Source organism: Coenobita brevimanus, chromosome 14, assembly GCF_032717465.1.
Source record: "Coenobita brevimanus isolate Jiangsu-jjx chromosome 14, ASM3271746v2, whole genome shotgun sequence".
Classification (NCBI taxonomy): domain Eukaryota; kingdom Metazoa; phylum Arthropoda; class Malacostraca; order Decapoda; family Coenobitidae; genus Coenobita; species Coenobita brevimanus.
In genome coordinates, this window is record NC_136967.1 from 58,335,113 (window position 1) to 58,359,106 (window position 23,994).

Below are 23,994 nucleotides of genomic sequence, written 5' to 3' on the forward strand. Positions count from 1 at the left end.
TTTTGAGCACCCATCTTTCTGCATGACCTCGTAGGAAGAAAGTCTGAGGTATTTCATGAGATATAGGTGGATAGTGCAAATTAGCTCATCTCTTTCCTTTCATTTGATGGATAGCAAGTTGCTTTATCTTGCTGAAAATAACAAAGAGTCATTGTTTATTTGTGCTGAAAAATTTTTTTAGTCATGTCCATATCATTTGTGTGATCAGCAGATTCATTGAAAATGTTGAGACCTCTGTATTCACAGTACTGGAAATGAATGTACAGTATTCCTAATAATGTGGGACTGGGAAAGACCACACTACATGCTGATCTTATTGCAACACTGTGGCACCTTATGTTTTGTATGCAAATTATGTGTAGACCACAAGTATGTGTTGTAGAAAGTAGTAGACGAATGCCTGCCATCGACCTTTGGGGGTACCACCATGAGTGAAGTGTACCAAAAAGCTTGGTAACTAGCCATATAATCATCACACTGAGGCAAGAAGCATTCAGCCACAAGAACATAAGAGTTCAAGCTGATACTTTCACATTGTTACAGATCTGTATTACACATCTTAAGATTAGTTTTTTTCCAAGAGCTTCCTGCAGCTGTTGGAATGTTATTAGCTGGTTTTGGAACCTATCTTAGTTTCCAGTCCATAGAAAATATCATCTGAAGCATGGACAACACCAGTACATGGATTCATGAAGTGAAACCCAAGATTTATTATGATGTGTGCATGTAAATTGTGTTTTGTGAGTTTATGTATGTATATGTGACAGAGGCAGATGTATGAGAGTGTTGCTGTCAGGTTTCTTGGAAGTTGGCACATTGCTAATAACTACATTATTGATACTTTGAGCCAGTCAGTGAGTGAAGCACCCTCCATAACTTATGTGATACAACCAAGAATGTCAGGGGCTTGAATAGTTAGAGAATACAGTATCTGTGGGACATACCAAGCAGTTAGGTTATAATATGCTATGTTATTTCTTTCTTCATTATAGAAACAGATGGTTGATGTGCTAGAAATAACTGATTAGGATGAGTGTGATGACTTGTTCCAGCTTCATTCCTGTTACTTTGTAAGTGTAACAATGATACTTCTAGAAATAACTGAATAGGATGAGTGTGATGATGATGTCTTTCAGCTCCATTCCTGTTACTTTGTAAATGTAACAATGATACTTTATTCTTCTTCTTCCAACAGCCAAACAAGAGGATGATGAGATGGTGTTACAGATTGTGTATGTGTTTTATCAACTGACCCGTCATGAGTCAACACGACCAGAGGTCATCTCCACTACAGAAGTTCCAGCCTACCTTATTGATTTAATGCACGATAAGAACACAGAGATCCGACGTGTCTGTGATACGACCCTGGACATCATCTCGGTAATTGTACTTTCTTCTCTGCCTAGGATCTAACAAAGCTAGGCATGCATGTGTTGCTGTTTGGAATGTTAGAGGTGTGAATAAAGAAACTGAATAATTATTGTAGCAAAGTTGCTGAAGGAAGATTGGATTTGTGTGTCTCAGAGGGAGTGTAGTGGATGAACAGGAAGTTGTGACAAGTATAGTGTCATGTATGAGCACTTATGGGTGGAGTAAAGAGGGAGTTGGTTTGCTGTTGAATAGTAGAGGTAAATAAATGATGAATGTATCAGTTAAAGGTGTATGTATGCCAGATTGAGTTCAGATAGTGAAAATGACGTTTTAAATACAGTAAAACCTCGATATAACAGACTTCAATAGACTGGAATTCGCTTTTATCAGACTCGAGGAGCTACCGGACTAGATTCCTATATCGGAAAAAGTCCAATAAAGCCAGAAGCAGTCCGGACTGCCTGACCACGTCAGCTATGTTCACCACAATAAGGTAAATAAAAGACATGTTTATTAGTGTACAGTACAGAATTATTGTACATATATTAGTGTACAGTACAGAATTATTGTACATATTATACCATTTGATTAATGTAGTGAAGTTATAACACAGTACAGTACTGCAATGGTAGTCAAAACAGTTTAAAAACCGTTCATGCGATCCGGACTAGTGTCTGATATATCGGAAAAAGTCCGGAATAGCAGGGGGAAGTCTGGATGTCGCTTTTATCGGAAATTCGCATTTTTTGGAATAGTTTGGGCCCCAATTAGTCCGTTATAGTGAGGTCTTACTGTACTTTCTTTGGTAATATTGACGTGGAAAGGAAGAATGGATTTAGAAACCAGGTGGGGAGAGTGATAAAATACATGTCAAGGAGTTTTAGTGTTTGTGGTTGGGGAAATATGAAACTGTTGGGGTGAAATCTGTGAGTTGTGGGATAGGTTGTTTTGGTATGCAAGAGAAGACTACTGTATAAAGGATAGTGACTGAAAGACATAGCTGTGTAAGGAAAGTTATCCATTTGTAATTCTTTGCTCCAACAGAGAGAAGCACAAAACTGTGTTGTACATGGTATAAAAAAGATTGGAGAGAATATTGACAAAAAGCCTAATTGATTGTGCATGTAGAACATAAAGAAGGATGCTTTGAAGCAAATGTGACATTAGAGGCTAAGGTGTGGTAACTCTGTGGTCATGTGATTGTAATATGCAAAATGAAAATTGAAGGAAGCCTGGAGGAAAGTGGGTGAGAAGGGTACGCATTAAAAAAAAAAAAATGGAAGTGGGATTGTGAGAAACTAGGCAGTAGAACATGATTATAAATGAAAGGTGAAGGAGGAGTTAGGGTTTGTGAACTGGAAACAAATGGATTTAGGAAATTTGTGTTTTCCATAGAGGATTTATTTGGTTAGGAATTCTTAAACTGTGCATGGGAAACTAGCCATTTTTATTTCCCCAAGAGGGGATGAGTAATTGGTAACTTTGAGGGAGTTGTCATGTCATTTGAGGCAGCATAATTGGAGACAAGAAGTTAAGGCAGCCACTCCTCAGTTTGGAATGATTAGTCTTGTCACTGCTGACAACTTCTGTGTGATGTCATAAGCGGCCTGATACCACTACTGAAGTTTCCTCCAAAATGCTTATACAGCTTGAAGGGCTATTTGGTTTTGAAAGCTTTTTTTTTTGGGGGGGGGGAACTAAGCAAAATTTTTTTCATCAGTTGTTCCCAGTGTTTGTCACCCAAGCTGTTTGTAGTGGTAATTTACATAAAAAATTGGACTTAGTTTTATATATACATTTGTGACATCCCCATGTTGATCTTAGGTTCTTGCCCACTTATGGGGTAGTACTATGGTGGACACTGAGAATCTCAGGTGGGCCTTCGTACTATGTGCTTCGTACTGTGTGCTTTAGCCCTGTTTCCCTCGTACAGTGTTTTAGATACCTGGTAGTCTAGTGAATTAAGTTGCCTCACTGTAAGGGTCAACCTCCATGGGGTGATTTTTTTTTTTTTTTTTTTTTTTTTTTTTTTTTTTTCCCGAAGCTGCTTGAGGACACTGGTTGCTTTTGGCATAAATGTCAGGATTGAGTAGCCTAACCTTAGGCCCCTGCACTCCTGGTGGAGCAATATAGGACTGAACTATGGATGGATGTATTTAAGTTGTGGCTACATGTAAAGTATGTATTGTAATACAGGAGGCTCCCACTTTGTGAATGGGTTACGTTCCTGATAAACCGTTCTTTAAGTGATATTTTATTGTGCAGACCCATTATAACATGGTTTAAATAGAGTTTGGTTCGAGGACCCCGATTTTTCCCCCATCCACCCATATTAGCCCCCTTTTTTTTTCGCTCAGTGAATCACTATTTGTGTATTTTATGACTAGATTGCAGGGCCACAAGCTCGGGTGTTCATTTTGGCCTGCAGAGATGATGTATATTCCTCCTGCCTTCTTGATAGCATCTGCTGATTTAAAAATTGTAGAGACTGTTGATGGGGCCAGGGCATGGTTTTGTGCTATGTTGTTTGTCATCTCACCGCTCTTGTGCCTCCTTAGTATGTCTACGTTCATCTCAAAAGAAAGGCTCTTCCTGGTGGACTTGGCAACTTGTTTACTGGGACTTGTAGCTGGGTGTTTTGGCAGCATGATGACAAAATAAATGTTGCACATGTGGCAGCAAGGCACTGTACTGTTTTGGATGGCAGAGTGAGAGTGAATGGTGTGTGTTTTCTCTGTTAGTGGTGCTGTGGTGGAATCAGCTGACTGAGAGTGCGCTTGGTTTAAAATTGCCCAGGGAAAAAAATTTTAAAACTGAATTTTGGCATTCGTTAGGCGAGCGAAGGGTAGTAAAATGCGATTGTTAAAAGAGATTTTTCATTGCCTGATCATTCATAAAGTGGGGGTCGCCCATACTAAAAATGGTGTTTGGTAATGTATTATGCACTGTAGTTCAGCCACCTTAACTTGGCCTTTTTTTTTTTTTTTCCCCAGCTACCTTCCTGTACATTAGTGGCAGAAACAGATAATACTGTACCGTGTATCTACATCCCTTCCATAGCACTCTTTTGTGACTAGTACCATATTGTAGTGTTAATCTGTAGCTACAACTCCACATTCAAAATAACAAAATGACAGCACTAGACCAAATTAAAGTGGACAGAGCATAATACCGCCACAATTGTTGACAGTTTCACCCCATCTCTCATCACCATTTGCATCATAAATGACACTTCTATTCCCACCTAATACTACATCTGCCCTAACCCTTGTGTCTGCAGGAAAATGACAATGACTGGGCAGTGAGAATCCAGTGCCACAAGTTCCGGTGGTATAACAGTCAGTGGTTGGATATGGTGGAAGAGGCGGAGAATGTGGACACCATGGGTGGAGAAGAAATGGCTGGAGGAGAGGAAGGGCTGGGACATTCTTACCTTCACCACTCAGATGTATTGGATCACCAGGGACTTTATTCTGGTCAGTTGCAGATTTAAATTGACAGATTCATTTGATCACAACAGAGTTATATAGAAGGGAATATCTAGATATACAGACGTAATGCTTTTAGAGATTTGAATATATTGCTGAAAAACCAGTTGCCAGGTAAGTGAGAATAGAGTGAACACATTATACCAAATTTGTTGGCAATACATTTTTACTGATCATTAAAGTCCACCCTAAAAGTAATGTTTTCCTTCTGTACGGTTGTAATTTGTATTGAAATCAAAGCATAACACCATTTCAGTACAGTACTATAGATGTGCAAATCAGTTTCTGGTTCATATACAGAAAATTACAGTAGAATGCTAATAATTATACTGTGTGATACTTAACAGTAACTGTTGAGAGTCATCATCACACTGCTTTTCACTTGACATGTTATTACAGTTACAGATAAGAATGATCACCAGTACATATTGCAGTGTGTTTATAGTTAGTGCCTTGCATACATCCCGCAATTAAGCAAAATTTATTTCAGTTTTGAAGACCATTATACTAGGATAATCCACTTTCAAAATTCTTGGGACCCAGGAAAGTGATATATACAGTACACAGTGATACCTGTAACCCCAAATAGGTAACTCACTGAATGATACAGTATAAGGTATATTTAGTAGGACCCAGGCTCTTAGAATCCTCCTCTTAAGTGATATTAAGTTTTTATGACCTTTTGTATCCTAAAAGCATTCTTCCACATGTATAGTCCACAGAGAGCATTGTACCCCTTTGTGTGTGTGTGTGTGTGTGTGTGTGTGTGTGTGTGTGTTTGATTACCTGTACTACTCAAATTTGGCATCAGAGCATTCATCATCCAGGAATGTTGTCACATGGTGGTAACCACTCATACCAGAGACAGGTTTGAAACCTTAGGAGTAGTTTTTCTGTATAGCATTTAGCAGTCTTGAACATGCTAGCCTCACCTGTTTGAGTTTTACTGTGAGTCTCCCACACCTCCACAAAATACTGATGGCTGTAACAGGGAGAAATAAGCTTTCTTTCTTATGGGTGTCTTCACTGAATGAACATGGAGAGAAAAATATCATTTAATTCTCATGTTGCTGTAGATACACTTAAACACCTTATACTGTACAGGTTATCATCAGATTACATGATTTAGTTGAGGGAAATTGTAATAGATGAAGTGATAAACACAGTGTCACGCTCTTTCCCTCCTACCTTGCTAAATTTCTTTTGTCTTTACATTGCATCAGCTAATTGGTAAGATTGTGATTGCTTGACATTCCCAAGAGCCATTTTGGTTATCCCTGGTGATTACGAGATTGAAAAAGTTGCATTGTAAGGGATTTATGGTGACCCTAGAGTTGTCGTGAGAATATACGTGAAACTGATGGCCATATAATTAAAACTTAGGGCGTGAAGAGGTAGGCAAGCCTCAAGTTTCTGATACTTAATTGTACAACCCATGATTAAAATAAGGTATATTTGGCTACTGTACATCACTGCTAAATGCACTGTGTAATATGGCATGCAGGCTAACCCCATCTACAGTTCCATAAATGACCATCAGGAATTTGGGCCTTGCATACACCTTTGCCTTGCAACTTGTAATAATTTGGTCATAAGTATGAGATCCAGAGCTTTATTCCAGTTGTACTGCATACTTCAAGATCTCAGTTTAGTCACCTAGTGTGCCTTAACTTTTCAGTCTGTGTATCCAGCCTTATACAGTACTACTGTTCGATTGTTTGTTCATTTTTGAAGGCTCCAACATGTTTGCTCAAAGATAAGGGAAATATGCACCATGGTAAGTTAGCCACAGCATATCTCTTACATCACAGGTTGAGTAAAATTATACAGTATGTGGGGCATCCATTCTTCTCTAATTTAGATCTCCCCTACCACAGGTGTACTGTATGTGGAAATTGAGTTATTTTGGTGGTGATAATACAGGAAGGTTTTGGTGTACTAATGCAGCCATCATAGTCAGACTCAAACAACAGATGCATGGCAAAAGATGGGTAAACATATTAACATTCCTAGTGAATGGCTTCTCTTGAGATGAACAAAACTTTGATGTAGTAGCCACAGTATAATGAAGAGGTATCACAGTTGAAGGGGATGATGGCTACATGATATGATACCTGTTGTGCATACAGTAGTCCCTAGTTATGCGGGGGGGTTAGGTTCCAAAGACACCCGCGGAAGGTAAATTCCGCGGATACTCAAGTTATCATCACAAAATGACATATTATTTCCACATAAGCTAAGCACATCCCTGAACAAATAAAAACATACTTTAATCCATCCATCCATCATCCAATCCTACATTGCCCCATGAGGAGTGTAGAAGCCTGGGGCTAGGCAGTTGGTCCTGACATTTAAGATGAGAGTGAAACATACTTTAAAATATTACAAATACATATTAACACTCACCAAAAGACCATGTGTTCTACATATTAACACTCACCAAAAGACTGTGCATTCTCTTCATAACCTTCGTACAATGATGACGATTGCTATATGACGATGAAGATTGCTGTATAGATGATGATGATTGCTGTATGATGACGACGATGATTGTAGTGCAGTTCCTACAGCGCCAATGTGGTGAGGCAAAGAGATGTGTCTTGGCACTGTAGGTAAGCTGTGAGTCTAGTCTGACCTGACAGGACGCCAGATAACACCTTATGCTCTCTCTTTGGCTTAGAAGGATTGCTTTTATCCTTTACTTGTTTCTTGGAAGCCATTTTTCACTTACACAATGAAGAACAGTAGAACTGTAAACACGAGAAGGGGGACGACGACGTAAGTAACGAACTGATAGGTGTTTACAATAAGACTGGCGGAGTGGCGGGAATGCCCGTGGGTGCGGTTATGCTAATTGCAGCTACAAAAGAAGTGCGAGTTATGCGCCAATTTCAAATTAAATTACAGTGTATAGTACAGTATTAAAATAAGTTTGATCCGCGGAAACTTAAATCTGTGGATGCAAATTCCACAGATAAGAAGGGTCTGCTGTATTTAAAATTGCCAACTTTGAAGCTGTGGATTTAGATATATGCTGCCATAAAAGGAACAGCCTTAGTTAAGTACAGTTGCATTGCCAAAGTGTTTACAGTGTTGCCAGCAGACATGGGGTCTATTACTGGGTTTCTATTACTATTACTATTAATTTCAATTGCTCTTTATGATATTACTATTATAATTACTTTAGTGGTCATCTGTTACTATTACTATTACTTAGTCATCTATTAGTATTACTATTACTATTAATATATTATTTTATGATAACTGTATTAATTAAATTGAAAATGGTTTTTATTTTCATTATCGTTGGGAGGCTGTTCCACTGAATGCACAGGTGTGTCTAGATCACCTGATGGCCTGTTGACTACTTTCCATTCTGCACGGTCTCCTGTGGTGTACCTGCAGCTTGGAGAGCAGCCAATAGGTAACCAAGGTGAAAAGGCTGTTTTTTTTATTATGGTAAACTGTATTAAAGAAGTGTCTGTAATGGGAAAGTAATATACAATTATCTGTTACTTTGCCTTCTATTACTGTTACAATTTCTATTACAGCCAGGAACTTGTGATCTATTACTATTACTATTACTTTGAAAACCCTGTAATGTAATAGTCTATTACTATTACTATTACCCCATGTCTGGTTGCCAGTGGAAATTGAGACCCATTGCTGACTACTGAACAGTAAGAACCCTGTGGTTAGTTTAGGGTAATTTGAAAAAGGAATCTGTGAAAAATTTAGATATGAGGGATAATTTGATACTTTACATGCAAACTTTATAGCAAGGTAATTTCTGAACAAGTATGACCAGTATATTAATACTATACTGCTGTATATCACACATGGTTGCTTCTGTGAGATTGAATATAAACTATCTTTTTTATGTAGTGTGAAGTGTATCACAGCTTCATATTTCAATGTTTGTAGATGGTATGTCATCCCCTGAGAGTGAGGAATACCCTGGCATGAATGGCCACACTGAAGGTTCCCGTCCATCATCTAATTATACAAACAGGTAAGAAACAGTTTAAGTTCTAAGTATTGTACAGCAGTTTATTAACCTACATTTTGAAAGAATGCTCCCTGGGTCACATGGGGCTGCCTTGTTCAAAAGGTGGCAGTGAGTTAACTTTTGTTAATTTCTGCCTCAGGGATATTATTTGGTTTCCTGCTGTATGATAGTGCTTTTTCATTTTCAAGAGAGAATTACAGTAGTCTTTATCTGTAAAGTGAAATGACAGACCTTTAACCCCTAACCTGTGGGCCATCACTTTCGTCACGCTCGTTACATAAGTACCATACCGCGTCACTTTTGTGATTCAGGGATTTTTAAAATCACCCGGGCTTTCAAGTGCGGTCTTGCATTATCTGTTAGTACTGCCAGTGTGTAGCTGTAGGCAGTGCTGCTAATACAGCTAATACTTGCATCCAATGTTACCAATTTAGCCATTTTTCTGTATTTGCCTTGCCTCCCCACCTCCCTTCCCTTACTCCCTCCCCTGCATAGCTACAACCAGGCCGCACAACGCAACTCCCGGCCAGTTTTCTCCATTCGCTTTTTCCATTGAAATGTGCCCAATGCCCTATTCTCATACTAAAAAATATATATAGAAAAAGGAAAAGGCTAAATGATACTGCCATTGGCCATGAAGTAGCCAATTTGTCACCTGGCAACACCCCACGTGCACTTGGTTGCTAATTTTCCATGTTCATTACCCATTGAAATATCCCTTATGACCTGTTCTCATACTAAAAAATATATATATATAAAAAAGGGAAAAGGATAAGTGATACTTCCATCGACCTGGAAGTAGCTAATTTATCATGTACTGTATTTAGAGTGCTGCTATCCCCGCGGGAGGGGCACGGCGTGGTCCAGCCTTCCCCGCGGGTAAGGGGTTAAAAAAATAGCAGTATTTTTTGTTTCTCAATCAAGCAATCAATCATTTCCTGTCCACAGGATGCATAGGGCCTCGATGAACTCTCTCCACCAATATTTGTCTCTTGCCATCTCCTTCAGGTCCCACCAACACTCCTCTCCTGCTTCTCTTTTCATTGTCCTCAGCCAGGTTTCCCTCGGCCTTCCTTTTCCTCTTCTTCCTCTAGCAGTCCACCCTGGCACATCCTGTATTAAACTGCCTTCTTTTCTATATATGTGCCCCAGCCATTTCCAGCGAGACAGTCTCACATATGCTACCTTAAAAAAAAAAATGCCTGAAGCTCCTCCAGAAAGTAGGCCTTTTTTCCATTTAGGGATACAGTTCTGACTGAGTGGAGGCTAGGGAATACCTTTGAAAGGCTGAGGTAGTAGTAAAGTAACCCTGATCTTTGTAGCCAAGCAGACTCATCAATCATAGGCAAGCAATCACCTTTGCGCAGCCATCCTGTGCAGTGAACTGATGTTCCCTTATGATGGACAGTGCCTTGCCACAGTGAAGCATGGGGAAGAGCAAGGCTGAAGTGAAGGGTGGTAGTGGCTCCAGGAAGGAAGAGAAGGCAGACTCACACATAAGTTCCCAAAGAATTTTATTAACCTCAGTACTGTACTTCAAAACTTCAAACTCAAGTGTGCTGCTCACCAGTCACTTACTGATTTCTCCATTCTTTCCGTAGAGAAGAGTATAACAAAGTTGCTCACAAAGTAAAGCCTGGGGATGAAGAGGACTAAAGAAACTCACTCCGTGCAATAGAGAAGGGAATTTCTGGTAATGGAAAAAAAGAGGTCCTCCCTCTTTGGAAGTACCCATATAAAGTGGGTTTCCATCCATTTTGCAACATCACTTAGGCAAACTTGAAAGAGGAACAGAAGGAAGGGAGAAGCAGAAGGGAGAGGAAAAGTAATGAGGAAGAAAAAAAAAGGAAATATTCATGAAAAACTGACCTGTGCTGGTTTAATAACAATGCCTTAACCCATTGACTCTATTTATCTATCTATCTATAGCCCGACGCCCTAATCCCACGAAGGGTGGCCGCAGACAAAACGCCTACAAGTCACTCTGTCGCCCACCATTTGACTACCCTCCTCCCAAGTCACCCCCTCCTCCCTCATATACCTCTCAACTCCATCCCTCCACCTCATCCTCAGTCTACCCCTCCCTCTCCCTCCCTCCACCTCACCTACATACACCCTCTTAGTCAGTCTTTCATTCTCCATTCTCTTCACATGTCCAAACCACCTCAGTGTATTTCTCCTAATCTTCTCAACCACATCCACATCCACCCCACAACGTTCCTTCACTTCTTCATTCGTCAACCTGTCCCTCCACGTCACTCCACATGCTCCTCTCAAGTAACTCATTTCCACTGCTCTCACTCTTGACTTGTTTCCCTCTTGCAAGGTCCGCGCCTCGCTTCCATACGTCAGGGTAGGGATCACAATATTATCATGCAGTGACTTCATAACTTCCATACTCACCTCCCTATTTCTCATCACTGCTTTCAGTGTACCAACAACCTTCCTTCCCTGCTGTACCCTTTCACGCATTTCATCCCCCAAAGTTCCATCCTTACTCATCACACTACCCAAGTACTTGAATGCACTCACATTCTCCATATCCTCACCATCCAACCTCACTGCACACTCTGTGACTTCATTCCTCTCAAACACCATAACTTTACTTTTGTTTACATTAACTTTCAGATTCCTCCTCCTACACACTGTCCCAAATTCATTCACCAAACCTTGCAACGTCCATTCATCTTCACTCAACAATACTGTATCATCAGCAAACAGCAACACCGGAAGCTTCCAAATCTCACCCTCATTCATTAGAGCCACCCCCACATCCACTGCCCTACCTTGCACCTCCTTTACAACCCCATCCATGTATTTATTAAACAGCCATGGAGACATCACACAACCCTGTTTCAGTCCCACATTGAGATAAAAGAATTCACTCAGCTCACCATCTACTCGCACTGTAGCCCTACCTCCCTCGTACGTACTCTTCACAGCACTCAACAATTTCCCCTCCACTCCATATGTTCTTAATACCTTCCACATACCTTGCCTATCTATTTTGTCATAAGCTTTCTCCAAGTCCATGAAGGCAGCATACACTTTCCTTCCCTTCTCTAGACACTTCTCCACTAAACATCTTAGAACAAATATCTGATCTACACACCCTTTTCCCTTCCTAAATCCCCTTTGTTCTTCTCCAACTAGCTCCTCTGTCATATGCCTAACCCTATCAATGAGTATTCTACCATATATTTTACCAGTTGCACTAAGAAGGCAAATACCCCTATGGTTACCACATACTTCTCTCTCCCCTTTTCCTTTGTATAAAGGAACAATTATACCTGATTTCCAGTCCTCTGGAACCCTTCCCTCTTCCCAAGCCAATCTACACAACTTCCATATCCACTTCACAACAATCTCACCCCCATACCTAAGCATTTCACCACACACTCCATCAATTCCTGGGGCCTTTCCCAACTTAATCTTCTTCATCACTTCCACTACTTCCACCCTACTGATCTCTTCCTCCCTCCTCTCATCTCTTCTTCTCCCAGTCATTCACCAACCACTTATACTCACACTGCTTTCACTCTCTACATTCAACAAATCCTCAAAGTGCTCCTTCCATCTCCTCAATTTCTCTCTCTTCTCCACCAACATTCTATTATTCCTATCTTTCACTCCCCTACTATTTCCCCTTTCACACTGCCTTACTTTCTCTACCTCCTTCCAAAACAATTTCTTACTCTCCCTCCATTTCACACTCAGATTCCTCCCAAACTCTTCATCCACTTTCTTCTTACTCTCCTTCACCAGTCTCTTAACCTCCCTTCTCCTGCTCACATATACCCCTCTCTTCTCTCTCTCTCATCTCCCCCTACCTCTACTCACTAACCATTCTCTATATGCCTTCTTCTTTTGTTCCACAGCTCGTTTCACCTCATCATTCCACCATGCTGTCCCTTGCACACCTTTGCATCTCCTCCTCACTCCACAACCACCTCACACGCTGCGCCTATCTCTTCCTTGAATATCTTACATACGTCTTCCACCCCTTCCATCTGCTCTAGCTCATACCTTCCCAATCTTTCTTCCACTATGCTCTTATACTCTGTCATTTTCTCACTATCTTGCAATTTCTCCACTCTTCTCACAGGAGCTGCTTCCTCCTGTCTTCCCCTTCGTCTCCTCAACCACTTTCTTTGCAGCTCTACCTTGGCCATCACTAAGTGATGGTCTGAGACTCCATTCCCCCATCCTTTCCACACTCTTGCATCCAACACTTGTCTTCTTATTCGCTCATCCACACATACATAGTCTATCATTGCCTTTCGTTCAACAAGTTCACCATCCATCCTCCTCATTACTCTCCATATATACCGGTGGATCATCTTATGACGAAAGTAGGTGTTGGCTATTGCCAACCCCTTACAAGCACAGATGTCCACCAAAGCACTACCATTCTCATCTACTTCAGCTGGCACACCCCACTGACACTGGCATTATTTTGGCGCGGCCTCCCTCTCGCTGCAGGCATATTTCCTGAAATAGCCTTTTTTCAAACCTTCATGTCTGGGAGAGTTTAGCAGTTAGGGAAACAAAATGAAGACCATATTACTCAACAACTCTTCTTCGTGCGAATGAAAGGATCTCCATGTCTGCAGGTGGGCACGTCGATGAGTTGGGATGTGAAAGATAATTAACTTATGACACTTGAAGCAGGATGTCTTTGTGCGTGTGTATGTGGCCCCTACTTTGGCTACACTCTCAGCGTGATAACCACTCCACTACTTGATAAACTAGACACAGTGGCATCCAAGGCACACCTTATGGCACTATCGCTGAGCCCTTTCCTAGTATCCTTAGGAAGAAGCTTGTCAAGGGTGGATGAGGCAAGGGGTCCATGTAAGGCAGCAACAGAATTGCATGAGGATGTTTCAGAAAACATCGCTCTTCACCTGGCTAAGTCACAGAGAAGACTGAGGTATGCTTGCGCTGGGTGGGAGGGCATCTCTCCCTACTCTTTGGTAGCAAGATCAAATGGCGGACCATTCAAACTGTGGTGGGGTTGCATTTGTGGATCATACCGACACCCAGCGGTGCCCATACACCTCTTTTGTGTTGAACATGTCCATCACATGGCATGCAGGGGTTAATTCATTCAGAGTACTGTGCATGAAAATACATGAAAATAAATAAGATGGGCAAAAATCCCTGACTTTTAGGTTGTTTAGTACAGATTCATATGAAAAGACCAGTGAATTAATTTAATAGCACAGTGTAGTGTATATTCATCCATCCATCCATCATCCAGTCGTGTGTTGCCCCATTAGTTGCTTAGGAGCCTGTGGCTAGGCAAGTTGGTCCTGACATTTAAGATGAGTGACCAGCCTCACTCATCCCTGAGTGGCATTACATGAGCAATAAACCCCAACCACCCCCTGGATATAAACCTGCACCGACTCAATCCGATTGGAGCACCTTAAGTACTCACTAAACCACTAGGTGCCGTAATTTGGTTATATGGTTACCACCCAGCATAGTAAATGGTTACCTAGTGTGCAGGAAACCATTTGGATTGTCGTTCAGTGTAGAGTCACCCATAGGCAGAAGGAAGAGGAAAGAATGAAGGAAAGAAATACAATAGGAAGGAAGGAAGAGTGGAAAGGGCAGACACCCAAAGCAGCACTACATCGAGTGAGTGGATGATGAGTGTCCCCACCTACCTCATTGAGGTAAAGAAATCATCATCATCATTATCTAATCCTGTGCTGCCCCATGAGGAGCATAATAGACCGGGGCTAGACAAGTTGGTCCTGACATTTAAAATGATTGCGACCAGCCTCACTCATTCCTGAGTGGCATTACATAAACAGTAAACCCCAACCTATCTATCTATCTATCTATAGCCCGACGCCCTAATCTCGCAAAGGGTGGCCGCAGACAAAACGCCTACAAGTCACTCTGTCACCCACCATTTGACTCCCCTCCCCCCAACTCACCCCCCCCTCCCTCATATACCTCTCAACTCCATCCCTCCACCTCATCCTCGGTCTACCCCTCCCTCTCCCTCCCTCCACCTCACCTACATACACCCTCTTAGTCAGTCTTTCATTCTCCATTCTCTCCACATGTCCAAACCACCTCAGTGTATTTCTCCTAATCTTTTCAACCACATCCACATCTACCCCACAACGTTCCTTCACTTCTTCATTCGTCAACCTGTCCCTCCATGTCACTCCACATGCTCCTCTCAAGTAACTCATTTCCACTGCTCTCACTCTTGACTTGTTCCCCTCTTGCAATGTCCACGCCTCGCTTCCTAAATGGCTCACTTGGTAAGCTGCTGTACTCATGCAGTTGCAAGCGCTGGTTCGAATCCCCGCTTTCCCCTGGGGGTAGGGGGGTTTCAAGAATACTCCCCCAGTATCCCTGCTTGTCGTACGAGGCGACTAAAAGGGTTGGTGGTGGGTTAGTGCCCCACCCCGTAAAAAGAACTAACTAAAAAAGCAAAATAAACCCCAACCACCGCTTGGATATATACCTACACAGGCTCAATCCAGCTGGAGTGCCTTAAATACCCACTAAGTGCCTTAATTATCTACGAAACCATCAGGCGCCATAGTTTGGTTATATGGTTACCACCCAGCATAGTAAATGTTTTCATGTACCAATTGGCTTGTCACTCAGTGTAGAGTCACCGGCTTACAGAAGAGGAAAGAAACAAGAGGAAGAAATATACTTAATTTTAATTGTAGTAACACATATAATAGAGGAAAAATACATCTTCCAAACACAGCATTCAGAATAATCCATATAATCGTAACCTAAATGAAGCTACTGTAATTACCAGAAAGGAAAGTCATAACATGGCTGATAGTCTTAACTCGAAAGTACACACCTGCAGTAAAAACTACTCGATTCCTTGATAACAACACACAGCACTGCACCTAATCACTATGCAGTAAACCACACATCACTGTAGCTAATCATACAAAATAACCAAACATATATATAAACAAAGTGGGAATGCGTTATCTGATAGGAATGTATGTCTGCAGGTGTTTGTGTTAGTGTGTGGGAGTTAGGTCTAACAGAGAGACAGAGGGAGATGAACAAACCAGGCATGGTGTGACAGACCTCACCCCTCTCTCTCTCTCTCTCTCTCTCTCTCTCTCTCTCTCTCTCTCTCTCTCTCTCTTCTTTCACCCTTGTTTACTTAACTATTATCCTATAGAATACAAAGTTCATTGACTGAAAAACAAGCTCCCATCAGTTCAGAACATAAACACAGTAGTGGGTTTAAGATATTACCAGGCATGAAATAAATTGGTCAGGATCTACGTCTGACTTTTTATATATATATATATATATATATATATATATATATATATACAGTACTCGTCAGAAGTATTCAGCGTTGTCCGCCGGGCGCGCAATACTTATGGCCCAAAAAGAATCACCCATTTTTGGGGGTAAGAATTGAGCCACAAGTTTGAGCTCCGAGCATGACGTCACGGTAGCCTGAGGCCTTCCGACACGCTGGTTGGTTCCCGCCTCAGTTGCCCACGGGCTGCCTGAGAGAGAGGAACTCCGCCGAGTGTCCCTCTCAAATTGCGCCATTTTTTACCGAGTGTCCCGCAGTGTTTTGGCCTTTAAAACTTTGTTATGGCACCTACCCGTGAACTATCGAGTGAAATCATATCCCAGATCATTGCTCTAAAGGAGGCAGGCCACCAGACAAAGGAAATTAGTGAATTGGTTGGTGTGGCACGATCGACAGTGCGTTGTTGGTGTGCGCGGTTTCGGGAGGAAAACAGTGGTGAAGTTCCCACAAAGAAACCGAGGTCTGGTAGGCCTAGGAAAACTTCCCCAAGGTCTGTTAATGTTTTAAAACGTGCAGTGGAGTTTAATCCTCGTGTGAGTGCAAGGAAAATTAAGGAGAGCAACCCAGAAGTGTTTGGTGAGGTGTCAGTGAGAACAGTGTCTCGTAGGGTGCATGAGCTTGGTTACACAAGTCACAGGCCTGTGAAAAAGCCTCTTCTCTCTAGCAGCCAGAGAATTCGTAGGCTTGCCTTTGCTAATAAATATCTAAACTGGGGTGAGGAGCAATGGTTGTCAGTGTTGTGGTCTGATGAGGCAACGTTTAGTGTTACCTGTAACAGAGGAGCACGCAAAGGTAGTGACCCACTTGACCCACGGTATGTAGAAAGCACAGTTAAACATCCTGATTCACTCATGGTATGGGGTTGTTTCTCAGGGAAGGGTTTGGGGAAGCTTGCTGTACTTCCCAAGAACCTCAGAGTGAATCAGGATGTTTACCTGGAGCTTCTGTGTGATCATTTACCAGACTCCTTCGAGCTAACAGGTGCACGAGTGTTTCAGCAGGACGGTGCACCTGCTCACAAGGCCAAATCGGTCACCAATTGGCTTCGTGACTGCGAGGTATCATTCATGACAGACTGGCCAGGAAATAGCCCAGACCTCAACCCGATTGAAAACCTCTGGTACCTCGTAAAGAAGAGTCTCCAAGGGAAGGACGTGAGCTCTCTGCCTAAGCTGGAAGCCGCCATTTGTGACTCCTGGGACAAAATACCACTCCAGCACCTCAGGAGCCTCGCCCTTTCACTTCCAAGACGTCTCGGGTCCGTGAAGAAACGTAAAGGCTACCCTACGAAGCACTAAAGGTAAATAAAATGCATTATTTATATGTTTTTTCAGTGTTGAAAGGTTTGTTTCTCAGGAGGGACGCAGGGCACTCCATACTTCTGACGAGCACTGTATATATATAAGGGCTAAGGCATTGCTCCTGGGTAGAGGATTTTGGTTTGGAGCATGTAGTACTTTTTTTTTTTTTTTTTTTTTTTTTTTTTTAATGCGAGGAAGAAGGAACCAAAGGCCATGAGCCCGCAGTAACAGTTCCCTCCAAGAGAAAAACAAAATACAATAGAGAGCCAAATTCAAGATCCGATCATTTTGAGATGCCTGGACACACTGCGTTTGAAAGACTGGAGATCATAGGCAGGAGGAAATACAGACAGAGGGAGACAGTTCCAGAGCTGACCTGTTGCATGAATGAAAGACTGGGAGTAACGGTTAACTCTTGCATTAGAGAGTTGGACAGAAAAGGGATGAGAGTTTGCTGCCAGACGGGTGCTACGCTCCCGTCGTAGAGGTGGAGGAATGCAAGCAGACAGTTCAGAGGAGCAGTGACCATTAAAGTAGCGATAGAAAAGAGATAAAGATGCAACAGTGCGGCGAAGAGACAGAGGTTGAAGGGAGTCAGTAAGAGGAGGAGAGTTAATGAGACGAAAAAGCCTTTGACTCCACCCTATTGAGAAGAGCTGTATGTGGGGGAGCCTCCCCACACATGAGAGTTGTACTCCACACAGGGGCGGATAAAACCCCTGTATAGAGTCAACAATTGTGCAGGGGTAAAGAAAGAGCGGAGTCGGCTTAGCACACCCAATCTCTTGGAAGCAGATTTTACAAGAGATGTAATATGATCTTTCCAAGATAAGTCCCGAGTAAATGAAACCCCAAGCATGTTCAAGGATGATGCAGGATTAATCTGAATATTATTAAACATTAGTGGGTATACCTGTGGAAGATTTTGTCAGGTTGATAGGTGTAAGAACTGAGTCTTAGAAGCATTAAACACAACCATATTATTTTTACCCCAGTCAGAGATATGAGCCAAGTCAGACATTAGGTGTGCCATAGCCTCATCCCTTGTTTCTTGAAGTAACTGTTGAGATGGGCGTTACGGGAACCGAATGGAAAGGTGAAGGGTGGAGTCATCAGCGTATGAGTGGATAGGGTTAGATGTACAGCTTAGAAGATCATTGATGAATAAAAGGAAGAGAGTTGGTGATAGGACAGAGCCCTGAGGAACACCATTGTTGACAGATCTAGGAGAAGAACGATGGCCGTCTACGACAGCAGCTATAGAACGACCAGAAAGGAAGCTAGCGATGAAGGTACAGATAGAAGGATAGAAACCGTAGGAGGGCAGTTTGGAAATTAAAGATTTGTGCCAGACTCGATCGAAAGCCTTTGAGATGTCAAGTGCAATGGCAAAGCTTTCGCCAAAGTCCCGAAAGGAGGATGACCAGGAGTCTGAAAGGTAGGTGAGAAGATTGCCAGTGGAGCGTCCCTGACGGAACCCATACTGACGATCGGAAAGAAGGTTGTGATAGGAAAGATGCCTTAAAATTTTTTTATTAAGAATTGACTCGAAAACTTTTGAAATACAGGACGTTAAAGCAATTGGACGATAGATTGAGTGTTGGGAGAGGTCACCTAATTTAGGACTGCCTGAATGAGAGCAAACTTCCAGCAAGAAGGAAAGGTACAAGTTGACAGACAAAGGCTAAATAGTTTGCCTAGGCAGGGTGTAAGCACAGAAGCACAGTTTTTGAGAACAACAGGAGGGACCCCATCAGGCCCATATGCCTTGTTAGTACTGAGGCCAGTAATGGCAGAAAATACATCAACTGAAGAAATTTTAATGTCAGCCATGAGGAAGTCAGAGGGGGAAGTGATGGAGGAACAGCACCGGAATCGTCTAAGGTGGAATTGGAGGAGAAAGTCTGTGCTAAGAGATCTGCTTTATCAGTAGAAGAAATAGCTACAGAACCATCAGAGTAGAAAAGAGGAGGGAAGGATGATGAGGTAAAGTTGTTAGAAAGATTTTTGGCAAGGTGCCAGAAGGAGCGGGAAGAATTCGAGTTGGAGAGTTGAGAGCATTTAGTATGGATGAAATTATTTTTAGTAGAGCGAAGAACAGACTTAGCACGATTCCGGGCAGAAACGTAAAGATGATGTGATTCAGGGGTGGGTTGGCTCCGGTACCTTTTGTAGGCCTTCTCCTTGTTGCTGACAGCATTAGAACAAGCGTGATTAAACCAAGGCTTTCTTGCGTTAGTCAAAGGATATGAGAAAGGAATGTATGCTTCCATGCCCGAGAGAATAACCTCCGTAATGCGCAAGGCACACTCAGATGGCTCACGGCCATGGAAGCAATAATCATTCCAGGGAAAATCAAAGAAGTACTGCCTGAGGGCCTCCCAGTCCGCAGCTCCAAAATGCCAGAGACGACGTTTCCCTGGAGGGTCCGCAGGCCGTACTGGAGCGATAGGACAGGTTAAGGTAATAAGGTTGTGATCGGAGGAGCCCAGTGGAGAGAAAAGATTAACAGAGTAAGCAGAAGGATTAGTTGTGAGGAAGAGGTCAAGTATGTTGGAGCTCTCTCCAAGGCGGTCAGGGATACGGGTAGGGTGCTGTACAAGCTGCTCTAGGTCATTAAGGATAGAAAAGATGTAGGCTTGTTCACCAGGTGGATCCGTGAAAGGAGAGGAGAGCCAAAGGTGGTGGTGAACATTGAAATCTCCAAGAATGGAGATTTCAGAGAAAGGAGAAATGGACAGAATGTGTTCCATCGTAGAAGTAAGATAGTCGAAGAATTTTTGATAGTCAGTAGAATTAGGGATAAGTAAACAGCACAGATATATTTAGTCAGAGAATGACAGGAAAGCCGAAGCCAGAGAGTGGAGAATTCAGAAGAATCAAGTTCAGGAACACGAGAGCAAGATAAGTCGTTGCGTATGTATACACAACAGCCACCTTTGGCTTTGAAATGAGTATAGAGAAAGTAGGAGGATACAGAAAAGGGTTTGCTGTCAGTTGCCTCAGACAGCTGAGTCTCCGTTAGAAAAAGAAGGTGAGGTTTAGAGGAGGAGAGGTGGTGCTCAACAGAGCGAAAGTTAGATGAAAGGCCGCGAATGTTGCAGAAATGAAGAAGAAGAGAGTCAGACAGTGGTTCCAGGCACCTCGAGTCGTCACCGGGAGAGGGGCAGATGGCGGGGGCATTTATGGTCCCCCCCTCTGGGGACTCCGAGGCTGGGTGAATTGACGCCATTTTGGTAAATTTTGAATAGGAAGTGTAGTGTGTACTGTGCATGTAGTTTGGTGAAGATAGATAGAGAAATTTGTACTGGAGAGCATGCTGGCCTACTCTCTGTGTAACTGAGACACTGAAAAAGTTCAGCAAAGGGGGATGGTCAGGAACTAGTCCTGAGGGCTGATGAAACGGGAGCTCCAGCACTCCCTGTCATCAGCTTTCCATCCACCTCGGGAGTACTGCCCTGCTCGACTGGTGCTACAGTCTACTCCTTGATGACCAGATGCCTTTCCTGATGTCTACCAATGACCCTTGGGTGGACTCAAACCTCTGACGCATCAGCCAGAGTGGAGCGCTCTGACCCACTGAGCCACGGCTGCTACCTGCTCCTGACTGTATCTCACCATTAAAAAAGAAAGAGAGAGGAAAAAAATCTATAAAGAACAAAGAACATGCACATAGACCACAGTGTGAAGCTATGCAGCTAGGAGAGTGCAGGACGGTGTCCACAACATAGCACAAGAAACAAAACAACAGAGGAGGAGAGATAGAGAAGATATGGAGATTGCTTTGGGAGAATGGTATCAGAGACAATTTGATGCTGTGAAGGGTGGTGAGGTTTACTCCAAAGATGTTGTAAGTGCCTGGCCACTGTTGTTAGCCAGCGTTGATGTGATTTTGACCAGGGTGATGAGGAGACAAGAGAGAGTAAAGCACAGTATGGATACTGTACTGTATTGTACCAAATCCTAAGAAGCCATAACATATTAGTATATTTTCACTGCAAAAATCTGTTGTTGCAGTTTTGTGCTGAAGTACAGGATTAATTATTTGTGGTGTTGCTTGTTTTCTTTTTCTTGGTTATAGATCCTCCCTGATGTTTACTGTATGGGAATGTGAAAGAATGATGATTGTTTATATGTGTACTTGAAAAATCATAAAGGGTCAAAGGAACATTAAAAATCCCTCTTTCTTCTTGCATATAGTTTTGGTGAGAGAAAGAGGCAAGGGAATAGTAGCGCCATAAGTGTTGACTCCGTGTCCGTGAGTAGTTAGTGTAAACCAGCACATAGTGCACTCATCACCCAATATCTCCATTGCACATGTGTTCACATTCACATGCTAGCCTGAAATTTTTTTTACAGTCTTGTAATATGCTGGTGTTCAAAGTGCTGCTCATAATTGGTTGGGTAACTACTGACATAAGAGTTTGTAAAATTTAATGTGAGCTCATCACACATTGAAACTATTGTATATAGTTGCTTTATCTGAATTACTGACAGTGCTGTGGCTTAATGTAGCTTTATATCAAAAGAATTATTTTGTCAGTTAAAGTAACGTAATGTATTTTTGTCAGTATTACACTCTAAAGACAGAGCAGAAGAATTTAAAGTTGAATGTGATCCATTATTTGTGATTCTGGAACTGATAATTTATTGATATCGTTTTCAGTATACATTATAAACGTTTAAGATCAGTGTTATGAGGTAGGATAAAATAGTTCCCAGCATTGTGATGTTTCACCAAAACCTATTATGCTTTTATCTTATAGGTTATGGACATGTACAAGAACCTGTCTGTTTGCTGTAAACCAAATCTAAGCAGCACTAGCAATGTCAATATATTACTATCATCTTTTGAGGAAAAGTATGTTATTAGTGCTTGTAGTGATATCTCACTTTGAATAGCAAGCGAGCATCAAATTCCGTAGCAGAGCAGAAAAATTTGCAGCAGAAACCCTGGCAAGCCTGAAAACTATCTTCAGAGATGAAGCTATTAAAAAGTTACCTAGGTACCCTTGGTATATCCAGTTTGAGAATGACAAAATCACTCAGATACAAAGAACATAGCTGTAGACCAATGTCTGCATGTTTGCTACATAATTCACAATAATATATTGACCTTTAATGGTTTCTTGAGGTTTGGTCTACAGTACAGTGAATAGGTATGGTGGTTTTGCATGTTCTAAATAAGAAGATAAGCAAAGTAGGTTTGGACTACACATTTTTTATTATGATGAACAATACTGTACTTGCATGCTTTCTCAGCACTTGGTTATTTTTCATGCTGTACAGTATACAGTTACTGAATATGACTGCAGCTTATAGAGCATTACATTTTTCAGCATAACTGTTGTTGATGGTGGATCTTAAGAAAGGTTATTATGAGAGAATGACCTTTTACTGTCGCCACCCAGTAATGACCCCTCACATACCACAACACTTTCCTTATGTCTCATTTTTGGTCTGTTAATTCTTCCATCCTCCTAGGCTACCTGCCACACACTGTCTTAGTCACTCACTTACCATATATTCCATATGTAGAACCACCTTACCACCTAACCCTTCAATCATAATACTCACATAGCCATTAATTTTTTATTTCATAAGTTACTTAACAGTTAGCTACTATTGGCTACCAGTAACTTGTCTCTACAACCCCTAACTCAGACCAGGATTGCCAACAAAGAACATTGCCAGACTGTAGTAGATAGCACTTGAACAAAACTGTGACATACGCTGTATTTTAGAAGTAGCTCATCGTACTTTCTGTAACAGTCTGTTCTTCAGTATCCCCACCGACCATTAACATACAGTATACTGGAATAAATATATAGGGTCTCTAGATCCCTTTAGCCTTGTGTAGGCTTACAAAACCTTAAATGTATGAGTATAAGTTAAACTCTAATCTTAGAATGAGTGTATACTTGTAAATTTACAAATTTTGAAGATGGGTCACAGTTATTTATATAAATACTTTAAATGTAACAAAGCTCATGCTTCAAAAAAAAAAAAAAAAAAAAAAATCACAAAAACTTCAATTCAGCCAATAATAAAGAGTTTCCATATATTTTACTTACTATAACTCATATAGTGTCTGTATAATTAATGCAGTGTACCAGTTTCCTCATTGGGTGAAAAAAAAAAATAAAATAAAATAAGGGAGAGACTCTGTTTCCAAAGTATATAATCATTTTGACTGTTTCCTAAGTAAATAATCATAATGAATAGTGAGTTAATTACTGGTACCGCAGTCTGACTTTCGAAATTAACCCAAACAAAAACAGGTAGCAGCAATATATTTTTAGGCTATAGCACACCATTAAAAGTACCCCAATTGGCAGGTAAACCATGGTGTTGGCAACTGAGACCTAGGCTGTCTTCCTAAGACTTATTGATGGGGCAGGGTGGCTCAGTGGCAGAGCACCTGACTTGAGACCAAAGGGTTGAGAGTTCGCGCCCTGCCAAGGTAGCTGGCCTGCTGGGAGACATAGC

The 23,994-nt window shown here is 41.8% G+C and overlaps 1 protein-coding gene across 1 annotated transcript in view; it reads left to right on the forward strand.

Moving 5' to 3' along the window:
- Kap3 (kinesin associated protein 3) overlaps positions 1 to 23,994 on the forward strand; it is a 63,503-nt gene that overhangs the window by 34,652 nt on the left and 4,857 nt on the right. Inside the window, exons 13-15 of the mRNA XM_080264934.1 lie at positions 1,196 to 1,380; positions 4,652 to 4,847; positions 8,784 to 8,871. Of these exons, the coding sequence (XP_080121060.1) occupies positions 1,196 to 1,380; positions 4,652 to 4,847; positions 8,784 to 8,871 (469 nt within the window). The remainder of the gene's footprint in view (positions 1 to 1,195; positions 1,381 to 4,651; positions 4,848 to 8,783; positions 8,872 to 23,994) is intronic.